The sequence below is a fragment of the Marmota monax genome, unplaced genomic scaffold (assembly GCF_021218885.2).
Source record: "Marmota monax isolate L192 unplaced genomic scaffold, Marmota_monax_Labrador192_F-V1.1 WCK01_AAM20220418_F8-fsc00046, whole genome shotgun sequence".
Classification (NCBI taxonomy): domain Eukaryota; kingdom Metazoa; phylum Chordata; class Mammalia; order Rodentia; family Sciuridae; genus Marmota; species Marmota monax.
The window spans coordinates 13,946,574-13,963,949 of NW_026692486.1; the positions used below are offsets into that span (position 1 = coordinate 13,946,574).

General features: G+C 36.9%; 1 protein-coding gene and 1 pseudogene across 1 annotated transcript; both read left to right on the forward strand.

The window, feature by feature from the left end:
• The first annotated feature begins 156 nt into the window (after nucleotides 1–156).
• Nucleotides 157–12,957, forward strand: LOC124091915 (rho GTPase-activating protein 29-like). The gene is made up of 4 exons (XM_046443138.2): nucleotides 157–269; nucleotides 9,169–9,433; nucleotides 9,612–9,720; nucleotides 12,012–12,957. Exons 1-4 carry the CDS (start codon nucleotides 157–159, stop codon nucleotides 12,866–12,868), a joined length of 1,344 nt encoding a protein of 447 aa, XP_046299094.1. The 3' UTR covers nucleotides 12,869–12,957.
• Nucleotides 12,958–13,156: 199 nt separating this feature from the next.
• On the forward strand, nucleotides 13,157–15,740 carry LOC124092001 (endoplasmic reticulum chaperone BiP-like; annotated as a pseudogene).
• Nucleotides 15,741–17,376: the final 1,636 nt, after the last annotated feature.

Here is a 17,376-nt window from a genome sequence, read left to right on the forward strand (position 1 = left end):
GAGATGGCTGCTGACCAATTGCCATCCAGGGTCAGGGTGGCCACAGGGTCAGTGGTGGTCCCGGAGGGGAGGTGGCTGCAGGCGGGGCGGGGTCTCCCGGGAGGATGGAACCTTGAGATGGGCGCCCACAAGTGGTAGACGTCAGGAGCGGGCACTATGGGAACCAGAACACTGTGGTCCTTGGTGATCAGTGAGCAGTTGGAGCAGGACGACGAGGCTGCGGCAGCTGCGGACCAGAGCGATACTCGTGATACTCAGGATACTCACGAGTTAACTTGACTTTTCCTTCTTGGTTTTCGGGTCTTCACAATCGTCTTTCCCACTGGGATCTTTTTGTAAGTGTCCTGACATTTCCTGAAATTTCATTCTGATGAGTACCTAGGTAAAGAAACTAACAAGTGCTGTTCCCTTTGTACTTTTTCTTTACCCACTTCACCTCATCTAGGCCTTGGTTGATGACTACTTTGGGGAGGGGAGGGGGGCCTAAAGGTGCAGGGACACTCTCCTTGCCTTTCTTTCTGAGGGCCCCCTCTGTTGCATCTCTATCCTACCTCTTCTCTGTCCTTCCCTTATTACTGTCCCTTCTGTTTCCATTCACCATTTTTCAACCATGACCTTAGCACACAAAGTTAGGGTGTAAATTGGAATTGATAAGCTGGGAGATCCCAACTGCTACAAGGAGAGTATGTCCCTGTGAGTATGTGGCCAGGATGCCCCAGGACCCTGTCGGTGATAAAAATCTGGTGTTCCAAAGGTCGCCCCCCTTCTGTGGAAACCAAGTGGACCAGGACTGTCCTTTTCTTTGAGTCAGACAGGTGCTGGTTTATTTCACTTTTTCACTACTGTCCCTGCCTTAGAGACCAAGGATAGGGTTCCACACTGAGTCATTTGGATCTTTGACATCCACTGAGTTCTTTGGATCTTTTGGGGGAAGGGAGGAGTGTTGGGTGTTTTGTGAATATTCCAAGACCATTTCTAAACAGCAGGCAGCTTTTTGTTCTATATCAGTTTTGTTCTTTTCCTCTTTTGGTTCACTTCACCTCCTTATTGAGTTTGGGTGTAGGGGTCTCCCTCTTCATGAAAAAGAATTCAAAATTAGATGTGAAGGTGAGTATTTAGGATGAGTAAATAAATCACAGCACATTATACATGTATACATGTGTGTCTTTGAAATTTAGATCCCCCACCCCAGTGTGTTCTTTAAGCAGTTTGCCAGAAATGCCTACTTAGAAATGCTACCTTATTGTAAGAACTGTGCAAGTGGGGAACAGTGACACTTAAGCCTCATTAGGTTGACAATACCTATAGCTCTGGTCTCATGATTTTGATAAAACCTTTCAGACTGAATTGGAAGAAATCCCAATGGGCCCAGGTAGAAAAGTTTCACCCCCCAAATTGGCAGGATATTGAAGTTTGGCTGAGTTGAAGAATCACTGTTCAGTGAATGTAGGGTAACACCAGCCCACTCCACCCTCCCGAAAATAGAACAACCAAGTACAATATCATGTGGTATATGTTTTTGTCATTTTACCCTTCTTACATACTAACATTTCTGTTGCTAGGACCCTGCTCCCTTGGAACATTTCAGCAATCATTAATGGCAAAAGCAGCTACCACCCATAAGTTCAGAAAATGGAGATTTCCTGAAAGATGTATATACTGTGAACGCATTGTCATATTTCGAGGTTTTAAATGCGAAGAGTTAAGATCTTTTTGGAATCACAATTTTTTTCTTTTGCTATATACTTTTTTGTTATGATTTTACTTATTTGGAGATGTGTGTGTTCACACACAAACAAACATATAAATATATATAAATTTGTTGTCTGTACACCTGGGAACTAAATTCAGGGTCCTGCACATGCCATATTTTTAGAGAGACAGAAAGAAGAGAGAGAGAGAGAGAGAGAGAGAGAATTTTTTTAATATTTATTTTTCAGTTTTCGGTGGACACAATATCTTTTTTTAAATTTTATTTTTATGTAGTGCTGAGGATCGAACCCAGCGCCCTGCGCACACCAGGCAAGCACATTACCACTTGAGCCACATCCCCAGCCCATCTACCCTTTCTTAAAATTGTGTTTTGAAATGGGTTCTTGCTAGATTGGTCTGGCCTTCAACTTGTGAAATTCCTGTTTCAACTCTCAAGTAGCTGGAATCATGGGCATATGCCATCACACCTGGCTTGACAATACATTTTTAATAAAGTCCCACAGTTTATTTCTATAGTTTTCTACTTTGTTTTGCTGTTAAATGTAATTCACAAACCACAAGTAGTACTTTTTTACTTATTTTTGTCATTATTAGTCTGCCTGTAATTTTCTTAGTTGTGAATAATTTTAAGGTGAGTCAATCAGTTTTCAAATATCATTTTCTTATAGTGTCTTCTTGTCTGCCATAAAAAATGCATGGCAAACTTAACCATCATTTGCGGACATCGGAAACTTCCGGGGAAAATGCACTTATTTGGAGAAGAGTTGTCCTGTGTTGCCAAAAAGGAGCCAGATGGCATTCCTTTCATAATCAAAATGTGTACTTTAGAAATTGAAAAGACTGCCTTGTGTTTACAAGTATGTTGTTTTCTCTTAAAACTCTAAAAACATAAATGCCTTTGTGATTTGTTTTAATGAAAAAGAGACTTTAAGAAAATCAGCACTCTCCATTTGTAATAACTAAATTTATTCACATTTATTTGGAAAAGGTTAATTTATTTAACTTCAACTTGTATTTTTTAAATACTAATAAAAATCGAAGTAGATACATCAACTCTGTCTACATGTCTGCATTTTGCCCTTTGTACTAAAGTAAAATATTGCATTCTGTTTTTCTTTTCTCTTCAAGGGAATTTATCGAGTCAGTGGCAACAAGGCAAAAATCGCAATACTGTGTCAAGCTCTGGAAAACGGAAGGCATTTAGTAGATCTGTCCGAATTTTCTTCACACGACATCTGTGAAGTGTTAAAATTTTACCTTCAACAGGTTAAAGTTTTATTCTAAACCTACCATCAAATGCAAAGAGCAAAAATATTTTATGTTTCATATTTTTCATTGGTATAGACTATGTCATCACCCCCCTCATTATTCTAAGATTTTATAATGATGTACTTTGATGTGGATATATTTCCATCCAGTATTCTGGCCACTCCATGAGCTCCATCAGTTGTGAGCACTTTAGTTCTTGGAACTTTTCTTGATTTTTATTGCCATTCTCCCACCCACCATCTGTCTTTGTAATTTGCACTTGAAGCTCTTGTTTGGAGATGTGTGTGTGTGCACATACACAAACACACATATAAATATTTATAAATTTGTTATTTGTACTCGTGGGGATCAAAAATTCAGGGTCTTGCACTTGCTTGGCAAGCATACTTGTTCTCCAGTTCCCTTACCTTTTCTTTATTGTTCTTTTTTCTTCAAAAAGTTTCTAAGACAGTTCCTTGTCTTTCTCTTCTTGAATAAGTAAATTACTCCATTTGTGAGATCATGTTTTAATATTCAAGAAGTCTGATTTTCTATTCTTTTGATAACATTTTTTAAATGATTATGTGATGCTCTTTTATTGTGGATATTCATAGATTTTTCTCATTAAGGGTTCTTTTCTCTATTTGGCCTCTAACCTCTGTAGAAATACAATGTGACCCTCATATATAACATTAAATTTTCTATACCAACATAAAAAATAAAAGTAAAGTGAAGTGAATTTTAAGATATCATTGAACATTTTGAATGTCTAGTTTTTCAAATTATGAGGTATTTTGTTTATTTATTTATTTGTGTTGCAGCTCTTCTTCTTTGAAATCTGGTATCTATTTTTCATTTAGTGCACATCTCAGTTTAGATCAGCTCCATTTCCAGTGCTCTCTCACCATATCTGACTAGTTGACAGCATAGTGACAGCATCATTTTACACCTTCAATTTGTTCTTTTTCTACCCATTTTGATTTTTGTCTTTCATGGTGCCTAGATATATTAGAGTTTGGACTTGAAATCACTTTGGAAGCACTTGAACACATCAAGGCTTTTTAAAAACTTTGAACTTTACTATAAAGTGGTCTAGATGGACTGTTTGGTATATGCCTAACTACATGTCTCTAGTTCCCTGTTCTGGCACTGGTGCGATCTTCTTGGGAAGGCATTTTTTTTTTAATTGTAGATGGACACAATACTTGTAATTTATTTATTTATTTTTATGTGGTGCTGAGGATCAAACCTAGTGCCTCACACATGCCAGATGGGTGCACTACCGTGAGCCACAACCCTAGTCCCCTAGGAAAGGTTTTTTCTCCTTGCCTAGAGATACAGTACCAATACTGTGGGAGCCAGGGTTACTAAGACTGTAGGATCTGTGCTTTCAGTGTGTATATAGCCAACATATCCCCATTGGAAGACAGTTACCTCTCTGTTCCTTATGTTTGTCAATGCCTCCATTCAGAGAGCCTCTGTATCCCATTGCCCAGAGAAAAATTTTCCAGAGCTTTAGGAAGGAGATTGCCCTAGTACATGGAGTGGAGACAGCATTCTATAGAGAGCTAAGCTTTCTCAGCTGGCCCACCTGCAACCTAACCCAAGATCAGAGGACCTGGTAATGATTGTCCATGTCCCTTTAGGATTCTGAAAAACATGTTGAGTGACAAAGGGTCAGCTCTCTTGGAAATGCTGCATCAGGACTTATTCATCTGCTCTTCTACTTGTGAATTGTTGCTTTTTGTTTTCTCTATTTTCCTAGTCCTTATGAGCCTACTGTATTTTAGTGGAATTGCAGGAGGGAAAGAAATTAAGTATACATTGCTTGATCTACAAAGTTAGCCCAGGAAAGCATTGATAACCCTTTAATCACATTCTACAGACCCCTCAACTGAGAAATGGAGGTGGATACCTTTGAATGACTGGAAGTCTCATAATGTGTCATCCTTAATCTTGTTTAGTCAGTTAGGGAGAGGAGATGAATTGGGTCCAATACAATAAACTTGCATTCTGTTGAGGAATTTTGTATGTCTAAGACTTTCATTTGGGAAAGTGTGCTCAATTCTTGCAATAGTGTTAGAGAGTAGCCTTTATCTGACTCATTGACCTAAAGCTCCAAGAAGTGAAGTGACTTGCTTCAGATCCCAGAGTGGTGACGATAGAAACTGATCACAGGGCAACACCTTAACTTCCCACAGATATTATAGGACATCAGGTAGCTAACAGTTCACTGAATTTTCTATTGTAGATCAGTAGAAACATTGAAATTCATTATGGCAGTGGATATTTGTTGTAAGAACTTCTTTTTTTGATCTATTCATGGCAAATCAGCCTGTTTTAAAGTTTCATGAGATGTTGACAGTATGTTTTTGTAGGTCATATTATCTTGTGCTAATCTTCATTCTTGCCCAAGTAAAATCTGTGCTCTTTAGAATTTTGATATTTTTACCCCTTACTCATAAAATCCATGGGTTTCTGATTCATGTTATAGATTTTGTTCACTATTCTATGTTTGTTCCAGTAAAACAGCTGAAGATTATGCTATTTGGGGGGCAGATGTGAATATAATGTGTTTAGGATAGAGATGAAGAGTTTTAAAATCCCATAATGAAGCTTAAAGCTTAAACTTCATTTAAAGTTTAGAATTTCACTCATTATCTATTAATTTGTTATTAACACAAATATAATTTATAGTCAAGATTTTGATTTGCTTTCTAAGTCACTTCTCTACCAAACATATATATTTTAATTTAAGGGCAGGGATGAAGCTCAGTACTAGAGTGCTTGCATAGCATGCTTGAGGTCCTAGGTTCAATCTCCAGTACTGAAAAAGATATCAATAAATACAGATTGACTTTATATTTTGTTAATCTAAAGGGACATGCTAAATTAATTGAGTAACTCTCACTTATAGTTGACTTTAACAAAGAAAACAGGCAGAAGATTTTTTCAAAATATTTATTTTTTGGTTGTAGCGGGATGCAATACCTTTATTTTATTTATTAATTTTTATGTGGTGCTGAGGATCAAACCCAGGTCCCCGCATGTGCTAGGCAAACACTCTACCTCTGAGCCACAACCTCAGCCCAAAGGTATTTTTAATATAATTTTGTTTCTTTAGCTACCAGAACCATTGGTTTTATTCCAATGGTACCAGGAATTTATGGAGCTTGCAAATATTATCCAACATATTAACCAAGAACAGGACACCAAAAGGGACAACTCTGAAGACAACACATCTCCAAATATGTGTATGGAAATCAACCAAATTCTTCTCAAAACCAAGGATCTTCTAAGACAATTGCCACCGTCCAATTTTAACACTCTACATTACCTTATCATCCATCTTAGGAGGTAAGAATTTTTATACCATTTTAGCCATTTTTAATTGAACAGGGCAATAGTATTCAGTACATTTATATTGTTGTGTTACGATTTTCAAAATGATTTATAGGATGTTCTTATTATGTGTTGGGAGAGGGATACATTGAATATATGTTCATGCAGCAAACATGGTTCCCTCAGATGCTTCCTGTGTGCCAGGCTCTGGCTGGTGAAACTAGGATGGAAACATAGGTTTTCTGCTATTTGTGGGCTTATCCTCTTGGGGTACAGATCTGTATATAACCACAGTTCACCATCATGCTTTTTCTAGTAGCTGTGCACAGCTTGTAGGCATGCAGAGGAAGTTTTGGGGGTAGGGATAGAGCAGAAGAGGCAAATGCCCTTGAGTTCAACTTTAAGAGCTGCGTGATGATTTGGTAGAGAACGTGCAGAAGAGCATACGAGGCAGAGAGAAACAGACATGGAGACACAAGAAAGCATTTTGCATTTGGAAAATCTGATTTCATTAGGCTACAATATAGCAAGCAGTAGCAGGAACTGTGCTACCCTTCCTAGAGACTTGATAAAAAATCTTATGTACTTGGCAGATGAGTTGACCATGTTGTTTCTATACCCACTAAAGAACTTGGAATCAGGAATTTCACATATTCAGATTTGCCTGCTAGACCTTTCTGACAGCAATTAAGATCTCCTTTTTAAAATTTTTTAAAATTTATTTTTTGTGGCTGGAATTGTGGCTCAGCAGTAGAGCATGTGCAAGGCCCTGGGTTCGAACCGCAGCCCCACATATAAATAAATAAATAAAATAAAAATTTTAAAAAATTTATTAGTTCAAATCAGTTATAAATGACAGCAGAATGCTTTTCACACCATTGTACACAAATGGAGCACAAATTTTCATTTCTCTCTACATGATGTAGAGTCATACCACATGTGCCGTCATACATGAACTTAGGGTAATGATGTTCGTCTCATTCCACCATCTTTCCTACCCAATACCTCTCCTCTTCCTTCCCTCTCTTGAGCCCAAACAATGTTCCTCAATCCCCAGAGACCCAATTATGTATCAACATTCATTTATCAGAGAGAATTTTAGCCTTTGATTTTGGGGGATTGGCTTACTTCATGATATTCACCAACTCCATTCATTTACCTGTAAATGCCATTATTTTATTCTCTTATAATGCTAATAGTCCATTGTGTATATATACCACAGTTTTTTTTAACTATTCATATCTTGAAGGGCTTCAAATTATTCCATGAAATAGAAAAGGAGGAATCCCTTCCAAACTCATTCTGCGAAGCTAGTATCACCCTGATACCCAAACCAGCCAGAGACACATCAAGGAAAGAAAATTTGAGACCCATATCCCTGATGAACATAGATGCAAAAATTCTCAATAAAATTCTGGCAAATAACATACAATAACATATGAAAAAAAACAATGCTCCATGATCAAGTTGTGTACTCCAGGGATGCAAGGTTGGTTCGACATACAGAAATCAATAAATGTAATTCATCACATCAATAAACTTAAAGAGAAGAATCCTATGATTACATCAATTGATGCAGAGAAAGCATTTGACAAAATACAGTACCTTTTCATGTTCAAAACATTAGAAAAACTAGGGGTAGTAGGAATATACCTCAACATAGTAAAAGCTCTCTCTGCTAAACCTAAGGCTAACATTATTCTAAATGAAGAAAAATTGGAAGCATTCCATCTAAAAATTGTTCAACATAATCCTTGCCACTCTAGCCAGAGCAATTAGATGAAAGAAATTCAAGGGAATACAAATAGGAAAAGAAGAACCCAAATTATCATTCTTTGCCAACGACATAATTTTACACTTGGAGGATCCAAAAAACTCCACCAGAAAACTTCTAGAATAATAAATGAATTTGGCAAAGTAGCAGGATACAAAATTAATACCCATAAATCAAATGCATTTCTATACATCAGTGATGAATCCTCTGAAAGACAAATAGCAAAACTACCCCATTCACTGTATATATATATAGTGAATATATATTATATATCATATATATATTATATGATAATATATATTATATATGATAATATATATTATATGATATATAATATATATATTATATATCATTATATATATATGATATATATTATATATCACAGCTTTTTCACCCATAGATGAATCTAGTATCATCCTGATAGCTAAACCAGGCAGAGACAGATTTCCTTAGATAGTCATAGAAATAACAAGCTGAGAGTGTTTGAAGTAAAACCAGAACATTGATAGTGGCAATAGAACAGAGAGATGTTCAGGAGAGAGAATCATTTAGGCTAGAAAACTAGCTGTGGGCAGCTGGGAGTGTGGCTAGTGATAGAACACTTGCCTAGCACATGGGAGACACTGGGTTTGATACTCAGCACTGCATAAAAATAAATAAATAAAATAAAGGTATTGTGTCCATCTCTACGTAAAAAATATTTTTTAAAAAAAGAAAACTAACTGGGCAGTGAGAGAGAAATTGACAGTGATGTTTCTGATTCCAGTATAAGAAACGGGGAATATATCCCACATACAAAGATGGAGCAATTTTTAGAGGTGTTTTTCTTCCTTCTGCTACTGAGTTCAGTAGTTCCTTCTACTTACATGCATTTTATCCTAAAATAGTACTCTGAAACTCAGTTTGGTGTGTGGTAAGTATCATAATGAAACAAAGGATTCTTTCCCTAGACCCACCAAACTTGACCCTTGAAAAACGTTTTGTAGTCTTCTATAGCCCGAGTTTTCTCCACCCTTCTCAAGTCATAGTAAACTACCATTAAGGACATCTATTAGGCAAATCTCATACACTTTATGTGTTCTTCTTTTCAGGGTTGTAGACCATTCTGAAGAAAACCTGATGAACTCAAAAAACTTGGGGGTGGTATTTGGACCCTGTCTGATGAGGCCCAGGCCTACAACCACTCCTGGTACCATCTCCTCCTCTCTTGTTGCATATGCCAATCAGGCCCTGTTAGTAGAGTTCCTCATTACCAATGCACAGATGATCTTCGATGGGTCCCTAGAGCCACAAAATGCTTCATCTAGTACTGATGTTGTTACACCTTGGGTGGATAAAAGCCCTCCTTCCAAACCTGTAATATCAACAGAACATTCCACAAAGTCACAATATTTTTCTACAAAGCAAGTGAGTTTTGACCATTACAGAATTGGATTAAATATGTGATGTTTATGTTAACAAGTTAATAGTCTTTGAACTGTTTGTTTTTGAGATGTGTTTTGCTTTTAGTTTAAAACTTTTCTTGTATCAATAGGATATCCACACTGCAGATATTGAAATTGAAAATTTTGAATTGGCTACATCATTTGAGGAATCAGAATGCAAGCAAAATGCATTGGAAAAATGGGATGCATGCCTCATTGGTGAGTGGTCATGTAACATATATCTTTGCATATTTCAAACCTTGCCAAGAAGTCGTGATTAAAAACCAAGGTGAGGGATGGGCTTGTAGCTCAGTGGTAAAACGCTTGCCTTGGCATTTGTGAGGCCATGAGTTGGATCCTCAGTACCATGTAAAACAAATAAATAAAGATAAAATATTGTGTACATCTACAATACTCATCCTTTTAAAAAAAAACAAGGTGTATTAAGTTGAGGTAAGTTCAAACTTCAAGGTTTTATTAGTTAACTTTTCTAGCCATTGAGAAAGTTTAATGAATATCATTTAAATGAATATCATGCTTTGTTTCTTTCTTGTAAAAAGATATCTTGAAATTCATAAATTATTTTTGTTCTCTTTCTGAGATTTGTTTTCACCTTTACTTCTTTTTCATCAATTAAAGTCAAAACAGAAAAAAGCTGGACTCCTGAAACTCAAAAAAATAGACTCCTAAAGTTTTTTGATGTCCCTTTACCTGTGGCCTAACTTTAGCACATTAAGCACACATGTCTTCCATTTTCTTGGCTCCAGTCTTTTTGTTCACTGTTTTTTGATTGCTTTATTTCAGTGAATGGTTTCTGGTAAGAGGGTTGTAAACCTTTCATTTGTTACTGCTTTAGTAGAGCTAAATCCAAATTTTTCAATATATAGCCATAAATGTTAAATTTGATATATAAAATTAATGAAATATCAATTAGTGTAGCCTGAGAAAGTCTGAAAACAAAGACAGTCCATTACCTCTCTGCAAAGAAAAGCACTGGACTCACTGATTCCATTTATATGATTTGATCTTATTAGCACTCTGTGCTATGAACCTTGGCCTCCTTTAAGCCATAGCTAACAGTCTGAGGAAGGTAAATAATGCCAAGGGCCATGTCCCTAAATTATCGTTGATTCAGGGTTTGAACCTCATCCTCTCTCATTCATAAATGTAACCTTGTTTCACTGTCCAATGAAATTGGATTCCCAGGTAGGTATAGTAATAACAATAAATAATTTTAAAATATTTGAAATTTTTATTACATACCAGGTAATTCTGTGCCTTTTCTTTAGAAGATCATTAACACCAGATGCCAACATATCTCCACATAGGAGCTTGTCTTGACAGAAGAAGGCAAGTAGGGCTAGTGCACTAGGCTTGCCCAGGGCAGAAATGGAGCTGGAGCTGAGCCAGCACCCAGGCAGCTAGAAGTGGTGCTAGAAGTTCTGCAGGACTGTAAATATGTTCTGGTGGTTGCCATCCAACCACAATGGCTCAGCTCACTTCTATCAATGTGGAGAAGGGTCCAGGACAGCAAATCACATGATCACTGCCTGGGAACCAGGGAAGAGAGGCCAGCAGCCTCAGGTGAAGAAGGAGGTCAGATGAGATGATGACCTGCGATCATCATCAAGTGATGCTGCTGTGCACCTGTCTGCAAACCACTGCCTAAGGATACGGGAGAAGGACCAGGTGGCAGGGATGAGAACTGTGGGCTATGAACAGGGCTGTTGGAAAGCCATCAGACCAGTGGCAAGGCACACAGTTGTCTGATGTATCTCAGCAGGGAGACGAGGATCATGGCCAGATGGCTGCACCTTTCTAGCAACAGAAGCTTCTGGGGTACATGCAGCAAAGACAGAGTGGGAGATGCTAGGGTTCTAGGTGAGAAAATAGGGACCTTGGGACCAGATGAGAGGAGAAAGAGAAGGAGGTAAATCTGGAGTCTCCAGGACCAGTAGCACAATGGCAATTTTGACAGCTCTTCAACCTTCCTTTGTCCAGAGGATGTTACCATGTATTAGTGGATCAGCTGGGAGAGCATCCAAGTCCTCTCTGGTGTGTTGCCCTCAGTATGGACAGAATGTAGCTGAAAAGCAGATTAAGTGACAGGCAAAGTCCTTGGGATTCAGGACATGGCATTTGTTGGTGTACAGAATAGTGTTGCTGTTCTGGAGTTACCATTGTCTGCCTGTTGAAATCAGGAAAGTCTTAACACAGAAAATATTCATTCATGGGTAGTATATTAAAACAAGTTACTACAGGAAGTGTTGTTTTTTTATTTTATTTGCTTTGTGACTATTTGTTTTATTAAGATAAATTTTAAAAAGTAATGCTTTAATTAAAAATGTGCCTTTAATATTGTATGGATTTTTAATTCCTCTGCATAGATGACTGAGAAAATAATGTTGGAAAAAATATGTAAGACTCTGTTGTTTGAGAGAATGCCCATTCATAAATAACCACACTTCTTATTAACCAAGCTTCATGAAGTTAAAAAAAAATCTCTTCTTTTTCAGATCACAAAGAACTTGAATCATCATCACAAAAGATGGACAATATGTGTAAGACCACGAAACCACTTAGTCTGAAATCTGATGTGACAACAAATGATATACAGAGGCCTATGCCAAGCCCCAAGATCAGATGTTTCTTTTTGCCTGTAGATAGGTTCCACCTTGCAAGCTCCCCTAATGAGAAAAACAGCAGAAATGTGGGAATTGTCAATTCAGACAAGTTTTGCCAGAATCTTACCTTTGAAGGACTTAATAGAAAAGATACCCCTACTAGTTTTGGCTCCCAAATTAACGGTTTTGATCAGCAGATTCCACAAAAAACTCAGGGACAACAATGTGAATCAAAGAACTTAACTGGCACGAGTGCAGTGATTGTGCCAAGTGTACTCCAGGAAAGGGGGACAATGAGCATCAAGGTTAGTGGTGACCATTCTAGCAGTTCCACACAGCCCAACATGCCAGCCAGTTCAGCAAGAGAGGCACCAGTGAGACTGTCCTCTCATTCTCACCGTCTTGCTCCTGCAAGAGCACCCAGAATACTGCAGCCCCATCTCGGGACAACATTTTATAAACCATCTACCCCGACCAGCAAAGTCAGGAGGACTGAGGAGAGACCAGCTTCACCTTCAGCAGCAGTGCCTCCTAGCACAGTTCTTACTCTCCTGAGACATGTGGAGAAATCTGTTCCAGAGGCAGACAGCACATCAGCTTATGCTTTGAAGCCAGCTGCTGAGCCTAAAGAGAACTCTGAGGAGCTCGGCCTACCTGACATGAATCCAATGTGCCAGGGACTCAGGCTAAAACAAATGGAAGAGTTACAAGACCTTGAATTTGAAATGCCACAGTTTGTGTAGTTGTCAAAATTCAGTTTTTCTTTTTCTTGTTTCATTTTTATGCATTTTGTTTATTTTATGAAAGAATATTGTAACAGAACCCCTTTTGTATAGGATTGCCAAAGTGTATATTTTGCCTTTTGGCCTTGTATTGTCTTTGCTAGTCATATAGAATGGTAGTGTTTTAGTCATATAGAATGATAGTGCTCACTTTTATTGTCTTTAAATTCTGTGTTTTTGAAGTTATGCATAAAATAAGTATTATAATTTTAAATTTAAAATAATTTTCTCTATAAAATGATTCATGTAAATGCATCTTTAATGTATAATATTGTTCTCAACAAATAGGGGCAGTAGGAGAAAATGAGCTTTATTTTGGAGCAAACCTTGTGCTGATTCATAAAATGCTTCTGAATGCAAGTGCCTGAAAAGTCTTGATTGGGTATGAATATATTTTTTCCCACATAATGTTCTAGTGCATCTTTGACCACTTGTGTTGTTATAGCATGTATGGAAGCATTGGCAATTCACGTAACTTTTTTAATATTTACATAGTGGCCTAAAAGCTTGCGAATCTGTGTTCACTAGCATTCTACTTGTCAATTTTTACATATGGTAATTAATACAATTGTAGAAAGAAAATGCACTTCAATACTAAAAAGTTTGAGACATTGGCAGAGACAACACAGACAGAGTTGAGGCATCTGGAGTGTAAGAGACCTGTAACCTCTCTGCTCTCAGCTGCGGCCTGTTGCTGGATTGCCTGCGACTTCTGGCTTTCTGCTGACGAGAGCAAGTGGCCAACAGCTAGGGCAAGATGAAGCTCTCTCTGGTGGCCGCAGTTCTCTGCTGCTCTGCGCAGCATGGCTGAGGAGGATGACAAGAAACGGACATGGGTACCATGGTCGGCATCGACCTGGGGACCACTTACTCCTGCGTCGGGGTGTTCAAGAATGGCCACTGGAGATCATCTCCAACGATCAGGGCAACCGCATCAGGCCGTTTTATGTGGCCTTCACCCCTGAAGAAGAACGTCTGATCCGCGATACAGTCAAGAATCAGCTCACCTCCAATCCTGAGAACATGGTCTTCGATGCCCAGCGGCTCATTGGCAGCACTGGGAATGACCCTTCTGTGAAGAAGACATCAAGTTCTTGCCTTTCAAAGTGTTTGAAGAGAAACCTAAACCATACATTCAGGTTGATATTGGAGGTGGGCAAACTAAGACATTTGCTCCAGAAGAAATCTCTGCTATGATTCTCACTAAAATGAAAGAGACTGCGGAGGCTTATTCGGGAAAGAAGGTTACCCATGCAGTGTTACTGTACCAGCCTATTTTAATGATGCCAGTGGCAAGCAACCAAAGATGCTGGAACTATTGCTGGCCTGAATGTTATGAGGATCATCAATGAGCCTACAGCAGCTGCTATTGCTTATGGCCTGGATAAGAGGGAGGGAGAGAAGAACATCCTGGTGTTTGATCCGGGTGGTGGAACCTTCTATGTGTCTCTTCTCCCCATTGACAATTTGATGTCTTCAAAGTCATGGCCACCAATAGAGATACTCATCGGGGTGGAGAAGACTTTGACCAGCGTGTTATGGAACATTTCATCGGGCTGTACCAAAAGAAGACTGGCAAATATATTAGGAAAGAAAACAGAGCTGTGCAGAAACTCCAGCATGAAGTAGAAAAGGCCAAGTGGGCCCTGTCTGCTCAACATTAAGCAAGAATTAAAATTGAGTCCTTCTATGAAGGAGAAGACTTTTCTGAAACCCTGACTTAGGCAAAATTTGAAGAGAAAACATGGACCTGTTCTGGTCTACCATGAAGCCTGTTCAGAAAGTACTGGAGGATTCTGACTTGAAGAAGTCTGATATTGATGAGATTGTTCTTCTTGGTGGCTCTACTCAAATTCCAAAGATTCAACAACTTGTTAAAGAGTTCTTCAATGGCAAGGAGCCATCCTGTGGCATAAACCCAGATGAGGCTGTTGCATATGGTGACACTGTCCAGGCTGGTGTACTCTCTGATGATCAAGATACAGGTGACCTAGTACTGCTTGATGTATGTCCCCTGACACTTGGTACTGAAACTGTGGGAGGTGTCATGACCAAACTGATAACCAAGAAACACTGTGGTACCCACCAAGAAGTCTCAGATCTTTTCTACAGCTTCTGATAATCAACCTACTGTTCCAATCAAGGTCTATGAAGGTAAAGGACCCCTGAAAAAAGACAACCACCTTCCGGGTACATTGGATCTCACTGGAATTCCTCCTGTGGGGTCCCCCAGATTGAAGTCACTTTTGAGATACATGTGAATGCTATTCTTTGGGCAACAGCTGAAGACAAAGGTACAGAGAACAAAAATAAGATTACAATTACCAATGACCAAAATTGCCTGACACCTGAAGAAATTGAAAAGATGGTTAATGATGTTGAGAAGTTTGCTGAGGAAGACAAAAGACTCAAGGAGTGCATTGATACTAGGAATGAGTTGGAAAGCTATGCCTACTCTCTAAAGTATCAGATTGGAGATAAAGAAAAGTTGGGAAGCAAACTTTCCTCTGAAGATAAGGAGACCATGGAAAAAGCTGTAGAGGAAAAGATTGAATGGCTGGAAACCACCAAGAAGCTGACATTAAAGACTTCCAAACTAAAAAGAAGGAACTGGAAGAAATTGTTCAGCCAATTATCAGCATATTCTATGGAAGTGTAGGCCCTCCCCCAACTGGTGAAGAGGATACAGCAGAAAGAGACGAGTTGAAGACACTGATCTGCTAGTGCTGTAATATTTTAAATACTGGACTCAGAACTTTCCTTAGGAGAAAACTGAGAGAACTTAAGTCTCGAATGTAATTGGAATCTTCACCTCAAAGTGGAGTTGAAAATGCTATAGTCCAAGTGGCTGTTTACTGCTTTCCATCAGCAGTTGCTCACATGTTTTGGGGAAGAGAGAGAGAGGAGGAATTGGCTATCTTAAAAAACTGGATATAGAAATGTGGGTCAGGATGTGTGTTCACCTCATAAATGTTCTATTAAATGATTGGGTCATGCAAATCTGGTGTAGGAACTTTTTTCTACCATAAGTGACACCAATAAATGTTTGTTATTTAAAAAAACATACTAAAAGTTTGGAACTGTCATAAAATAAAAATTTGTACAGATAAAGCTAAGGGATAAAACACTATCAGAAGCATTAAAACCATCTAAAGCCAAATAACTAAACTATATAATTTAAATTATAATATATTTATATATTATATATTATATACTACATATTATAGATGTACATATGTCTATATGATATATTATAAGTTGTTTATATATAATTATAATATAAAACTTATATTTTATACATTATATTAATATAAATTATACTAATATAATAATTGTATTATTATCTTATTAATAAAAGAAATTATATTCTTATATAATTACATTACAATGATATGCAATATAATATAAATTAATATAAATCTAAATATATTATATGATATATAATAAATATGTTATATATAATAAAATAATATTTATATATTTAGTTTTTGTATTATTTTATTATATGTGTTTATAATATATATGTATTTCATACATTATATATAATTTATATTAAATACATATGAATCATAAACATTTTGATATGTAATATATATAATTTATATAATATATATTTATCTATTTATATATTAATATATATAATTTATATATAAATATATAAGTATGTTATGTAAATATATTATATAAATTATATATAATATATTATCATTAATATATAATATACTTATATATTAATACACATAAAATATATATAATTTATATATTTTTATTATATGTATATATGATAAAATAAATGTATTATATATAATATAATATAAATTAGAATGTTATATAATTATATTGTATTTAATTTATATTATATATGTATTATATATTTATATAATATATTTATATAATATTATAATTTAAATTATATAGATAAATTATCTTATTTGACTTTAGATGATTTTAATACATTTGATAGTTTTTAACCTCTTAACTTTATCTGAATAAATTTTTATTTTATGACATTTTTAACCTTTTTTGTATTTTTTTTTAAAGAGAGAGAGAGAGAGAGAGAGAGAATTTTTTAATATTTATTTTTTAGTTCTCGGCGGACACAACATCTTTGTATGTGGTGCTGAGTATCGAACCTGAGCGCCACGCATGCCAAAGCGAGCGCGCTACTGCTTGAGCCACATCCCCAGCCCCTTTTTTTTTTCTTTTTTGTATTTTTTATAATGGTCTTTAAAAATGCTTGCTTCAGATATTTTTAATTTCAATGCATTTTCTCTTGCCATTATGAGGGTTTGGTTAAAACCATTCCTTTGGATGTATGCCTGTAATCCCAGTAGCTTGGGAGGTTGAGACAGATGGATCTCAAGTAGAAAGCCAGCCTTAGCAATGGCAAAACTCTTAGCAACCCTTTCTTTAAATAAAATTCAGGATAAGACTGGGGATGCGGCTCAATGGTTGAGTGTCCCTTAGTT

Bases quoted from the DNA above. Each gene is read 5' to 3' on its own strand.
- LOC124091915 (XM_046443138.2), top strand. From the start codon at position 157: ATGGGAACCAGAACACTGTGGTCCTTGGTGATCAGTGAGCAGTTGGAG. The intron at 9,434-9,611 runs GTAATATCAACA...TTGTATCAATAG, and splicing joins AAAGCCCTCCTTCCAAACCT to GATATCCACACTGCAGATAT. The intron at 9,721-12,011 runs GTGAGTGGTCAT...AAATCTCTTCTT, and splicing joins ATGGGATGCATGCCTCATTG to TTTCAGATCACAAAGAACTT.